Here is a 5,607-nt window from a genome sequence, read left to right on the forward strand (position 1 = left end):
GTTTCAGCGACCATGCAATTGTGTACTGTATATGGAAAATCAAACTGCCTAAATTACCTCCCAAACTAATCACAATTAGACAATATAAAAAACTAAATGTAGATCAATTTATTAATGATATAATTTCAATTAACTGGGATAGGTATTAGTTAATACCAAGTGTCTACGACGCGTGGGATTTTTTACATTCAGAACTGAATATAACTGTGTTATTGACAAACATGCTCCCATGAAAACTATCAAAGTAAAAGGCAGGCACCTTCCTTGGATAAGCGCTGATTTGATTACTCTTTTCAGGTAGAGAGATGCTGCTAGGGCTTCATTCCGTAAGTTTAAGAACCCTGCTGATTGGGATGAATACAGGAGGCTACGAAATCTAAGTAAAACTATGACAAGAAATGCTAAATCTTGCTATTACAAAGACTCTCTTACTGAAGACTTCAAAAATCCTAAACAATTCTGGTCTAAGATCAAAACAATAACTAATGTATCTAACAAATCTGCAAATTAAAGTTAAAAATGACATCTTACAAGAACCACTTGCGATGGCCCAAGCCTTTAATAAGCATTTCTTATTAGTCTCTTCTTTAGTGCCCGAATCATTTATGTGTGGTAATTTACAACCTAATAACTTACGGTCTACTAACAGCATATTTTCCTTTAGAACTATAATGCCTGTGGAAGTACAGAATGCCTTAAATGATCTCAAAATGAGTAGTGGTCCTGGGTTGGATGGTATCGAAGCCAGATTCTTAAAACTTTCATCTCATGTACTTATGTATCCTTTATGTGATCTTTTCAATATGTCGCTGTCCACCTATGAATTTCCTAACATTTGGAAATGTTCACGCATTACTCCCATACATAAAGGAGGCAATGTACTAGATTTGAACAACTATAGACCAATTTCTATAATCTGTGCTGTTGTTAAAGTGTTTGAAAAACTAATTTATAACCAACTGTCATGCTATGAAAATATATCCTGTCACCTTCTCAGTCTGGCTTTCGGTCAAATCATTCTACAACTACTGCCCTACTAAAATTAACAAATTACATTCTTACTGCTTCGAATACTTCTGAACTAACTGGTGCAATTTTTATTGATTTGACAAAGGCTTTTGATTTGGTTCATCATTACATTCTCCTAGATAAACTTCATACCATTGACCTGTCACGCACTGCATTACTCTGGTTCAATTCATACCTTCACAATAGAAAACAAGGTGTTGCTATTAATGGAATCAAATCTGACACAGTAACTCTGCAGTGTGGTGTGCCTCAAGGATCAACACTTGGTCCACTTCTTTTCTCCATATTTATTAATGATCTCCCTTCTATTTGTAAGTGCTCTGTTCAGCTTTATGCTGATGACACGGTCATATATACCTCACATACAAATTTAGTACAGATTGAAGCAGACTTACAGTATGATTTTATTAACTTACAACATTGGCTTGCAGCTAATACGTTACTCCTCAATAAAACTAAATCACATACTATATGATTTTTGGCACTCGCCAGAATATTAAATCCAAATGCAAAACTAATTCATGTCATATTTCCTGTTTGGATGGCACTACTCTGCAGAAAGTTAACCATATTAAATATCTGGGCATATATCTTGATCCTGAGCTTTCTTTTGACTGCCACATTAATCACATTGTACATAAATTGAATTATAGTCTTGGTCTCCTTTTCTGTTCTAGAAAATATTTCCCACTTAAGGTCAGAAAAAAGATTGCTCTTCAACTTATATTGCCAATTTTGGATTATGCTGATTCTGTGTACTGCATTGCTTCTAATACTACTCTTGCTCCTCTTACGATAATTTATAATAGATTATGTAGATTTATTCTTAACTGCTCATTCACAACTCACCACTGCACAATGTATGAACTTCTTGATTTACCCACACCACATATAAGAAGACAGATTCACTGGTTGCAATTTATCTTTAAAATCCTACTTATTTAAAACAGCTCTTAGTTCCTTTTTCCTCCACTCATTATTTAAGACACACTGTACATCTTTTCCTCTCAGTACCTAATGTCTCTAAATCCACGTCAAAAGAGCATTCATGTTTAAAGCACCTTCTGACTGGAATAACTTACCAGCAAATGTTCGCTCCATCTCATCTTTCAGACTGTTCAAACATGCCTTGGCAACTCATTTTCATACTAACTGTACATGTAGACTTTAACTATTTTCTCATACTTCTCTAGCTACTGAACTACTTTATTTTTTAGCTACTGATCCACTCAATCTTTTTATTCTTTTCATTTTTCTCATTTTTATTTACAGTAACGCTTGGATATACTCTGAATCTTCATTATTCCCTGTTACTTATTATGCTGTAATTGTAGGCTCTGTGTGTTTTTGTTGTTGTTGTTGTTTGTTTTGAGTTTCTTATTGTGTTGATTGTCTTGTTATGTTCTGTTTTTCTGTTATGTATTGTGTCCATATGTGTGTCTTGTTTCTATTATATTTTGTCCTGGACCCCCTCGAAAACGAGATGGTACATCTATCCAAATAAAAGAATTTCGAATTACTACTACATGTCTATTTGTACTACTAGATGTCTATTTGTTAAATATACAGAGAGTTTAACATCTACTGAGGTCAAATTCCTTGTAAGTATATTTGGCCAATAAAAACAGATTCTGATTCTGTAGGCGAACAACCAAAAGATGTATATGAAGTCATTATTCTCTAGTTCATTGGTGCAGTGATGGAAATGTCCTATAGGGGGCGGTATTGTCAAGCAAACACCCTAAATCGTTGCACGATGACAGAGTTTCAGAGCGACCAACAGCCCACACGTAAGCGCACAGTTATTGTTTTATTGAGTTAATCTTTATTCTACGACAGCTAGTCTGACTATCACAATTATTTACTGCGTCTGGAAGCACTGCCTAGGCTACATAGCCGACAGTGTTTTTTTTTTTTTAATCTTCTTAAGGTCCTCTGGCTCAGCAGATGCATCGGTTGTCAGTCAAGAGTAAACTCGTGAATAGAGAGTGACTTCTAGCAATGGTAACTACTCGCGCAGCAGGTGTTCGGTATCACCTGAAGAGATCATCGCAAATCGGATAGGGACAAGAGCAATCACTGCGCAAGGCTAATAGTTTACGACCAGCGACCTCAGTGAAGACACAGCTGAGTAAAAGTGTTAAGAAACTGTGCCATCTCTGTTTAGCGTGGCATGAAAATGCCGTCGCTCCACAGCAAAGAAGACGATGGGGCATCATTAATTGCGCCTCCGGTACCTCAGCGGCGAGCTTCCCGCCTAGAAATGCAAATGCAAAAGCACAAGTCTTTATTTCTACCTGAGAGGAAGGTGACTTGTGTGTTAGTGGGCGATGGTGCTGTGGGCAAGACAAGCCTTGTCGTGAGTTATACCACAAATGGTTTTCCATCAGAGTACATCCCTACAACTTTGGACAATTTTGCAGGTAAGCTGAAGCATTCGCATTAAGGGTAGCCTTCAATGAGATTTCTTTTGTAATTAGTGTGTAGTTCCTATAGCTGATGTTTGTTGGAAGCGACTAATAGTTAAAAACTCATTGCAGCTCTTAAACATAACCAATAGGTTTTTTCAATGTTCATAGGCCTACTGCAACCTATTTTTTTTATATATATAAGACCCTGAATATCTGACGTTATTTTAATCACTTCTACGTCTTACCTTCAGCATTGGTAGTAGTGGATGGGAAGCCTGTGAGACTGCAGCTCTGTGATGTTTCTGGAGAGGTAGGCCCACTAAGAATGTTCATTCTGATGTTAATTTAGTTTCATTATAATAAAATGTATCTTTTTGTATACAGTAGCTATACTATAATAGATTGCATGTATTGCATAATGTTGTTTGTACTGTGAATGCTAATATCTGTGTCCCTCTACTATTTCCGAATGGCAGAGATGGCTTACACCCACTGGAAAGCACAATGTACGTCTGTGTTTATTTGCTTTATTTTCTAAATAGGTCACATTCAGCCAGTTTGATTTCAACTGGTGTTTTGGTATACATTAGACCACTGTGATCATTATGTAAAATATATTTATGTGGATGCACATATTGCAAAGACCATTTCGCAAGTAGTATAAAATATGAAAGTTTTAACGGTGGATTCCATGGAGGCTTTCCCCTGACTCTGCCTCTGTCCCCCGTACAGGAGGAGTTTGCCCAGCTGCGCTCTCTCTGCTACAAGAATGCTGACATTTTCCTGCTGTGCTACAGTGTTGTCCTGCCGTCCTCCTTCCATAGCGTGACTTCCAGGTGGGCATCTGAGATCCATCGGCTCTGCCCAGACGCGCCCATCATTCTTGTGGGCACACAATCAGATCTCCGTGAGGACGTTCACGTCCTGATCCAGCTAGCACAGAACCAAGAGCAGCCCATAACAACAGAGGAGGCCCGGGTCTGCGCACAGCACATAAACGCTGTGACTTTCACTGAATGCTCAGCACTGACCCAAAAGAACTTGAAAGAGGTGTTTGACACAGCGATTTTGGCAAGCATGCAGGACAACGAAATACTTCAACAGAACCACTGCCTAACCAAAACACCCAAGAAGATCCGGAAACTCTCTGAGTCATGGTGGAAGAAGTTCAGCTGCATAGGTGGAACAAACATGCCACAGTAGCAGCCTGTCCTACAGCAGGACAAATCTCAGACATTATTTATGGACAAGCAGCCTACCTTCACACTTTTAACACTGCGATACCTCACTCACATCTCATCAAAAAGACGTTGCAGTTCTTTTATGAACAATTCAAGAGCATTTTTTAATTTCTAGTTTATCTATAATTGTTAAAAGTAGCTTGATGCTTCCACATGCCACACAATAGCTTCATGCACAAGACACTTTGCATTTTACATTTCATAATTAAATGAGGGCCCTAAATATTTTCCATCAACAGATTTGTTAATTGATCAGAGAAAGAATGATGATTTTTTTTTGCATAAAATTTCCTGAATGACACTGGATTTTACAATTAAGCAGTAAGGCCTGGTAAACTGATGTTTACAAGCTTTGCGTTTCAGTCAGTGAAGAAGCAGACAGTGTACAGTATGTTGTGAATATTTCCATTGTTTGTGTTGTAGCATTTATTTATTAATGGTATTTTTGTACTTGAAATATAAAGTATTGGTATTTTAATTACATTCAGAGTCAGTGTAACTATACGTCCCATGATTGTCATTGACTGTCAGTGGATTGATATTTAGTATTTGCATAACCTTCTTCCAGTTAAGCCGTAGTTTATATAAAAACAAACATTTAACATCCTGTTCCTCATAATTGTGCTGTGACACTGTACGTAGTTTAGTTTAAAAACTAAATCCATAACATTAAGTATGATCTAAATTTCACACATTGTGGGGCAATGGCTTATCGATTTCTAAAAATACAATTATTATTCTATTTGTGTATTCCCTTCTCTATTTCCTTTAATTGTGATGTTGTAGAAAATCCAACATTTTAAATTGGTGCACTAAAAATGCTTGAAACAGATAATGCTGAAGAATATTCTTTTCTCAAATGGCCAAGTGACATGTAATTGCATGTTTGATCCACTGGAATTGAAGGATGTTAAGTTTGGAGATCA

At 37.1% G+C, this 5,607-nt stretch overlaps 1 protein-coding gene across 1 annotated transcript; it reads left to right on the forward strand.

The window, feature by feature from the left end:
- Window positions 1-3,100: 3,100 nt before the first annotated feature.
- Window positions 3,101-4,891, forward strand: si:ch211-133l11.10 (rho-related GTP-binding protein RhoU). Its single transcript, XM_048248382.1, has 4 exons — window positions 3,101-3,452; window positions 3,692-3,750; window positions 3,917-3,946; window positions 4,173-4,891. The coding sequence occupies exons 1-4, from the start codon at window positions 3,203-3,205 to the stop codon at window positions 4,641-4,643; spliced, it is 810 nt and encodes a 269-aa protein (XP_048104339.1). The 5' UTR covers window positions 3,101-3,202; the 3' UTR covers window positions 4,644-4,891.
- Window positions 4,892-5,607: the final 716 nt, after the last annotated feature.

This window comes from Alosa alosa, chromosome 7, assembly GCF_017589495.1.
Source record: "Alosa alosa isolate M-15738 ecotype Scorff River chromosome 7, AALO_Geno_1.1, whole genome shotgun sequence".
In the NCBI taxonomy this organism is placed as follows: domain Eukaryota; kingdom Metazoa; phylum Chordata; class Actinopteri; order Clupeiformes; family Clupeidae; genus Alosa; species Alosa alosa.

Excerpts from the sequence above, each read along its gene's own strand:
- si:ch211-133l11.10 (XM_048248382.1), top strand. The coding sequence starts at position 3,203 with ATGAAAATGCCGTCGCTCCACAGCAAAGAAGACGATGGGGCATCATTA. Across the intron at positions 3,453-3,691 it reads AACTTTGGACAATTTTGCAG|CATTGGTAGTAGTGGATGGG; the intron begins GTAAGCTGAAGC and ends TCTTACCTTCAG. Across the intron at positions 3,751-3,916 it reads TCTGTGATGTTTCTGGAGAG|AGATGGCTTACACCCACTGG; the intron begins GTAGGCCCACTA and ends TCCGAATGGCAG.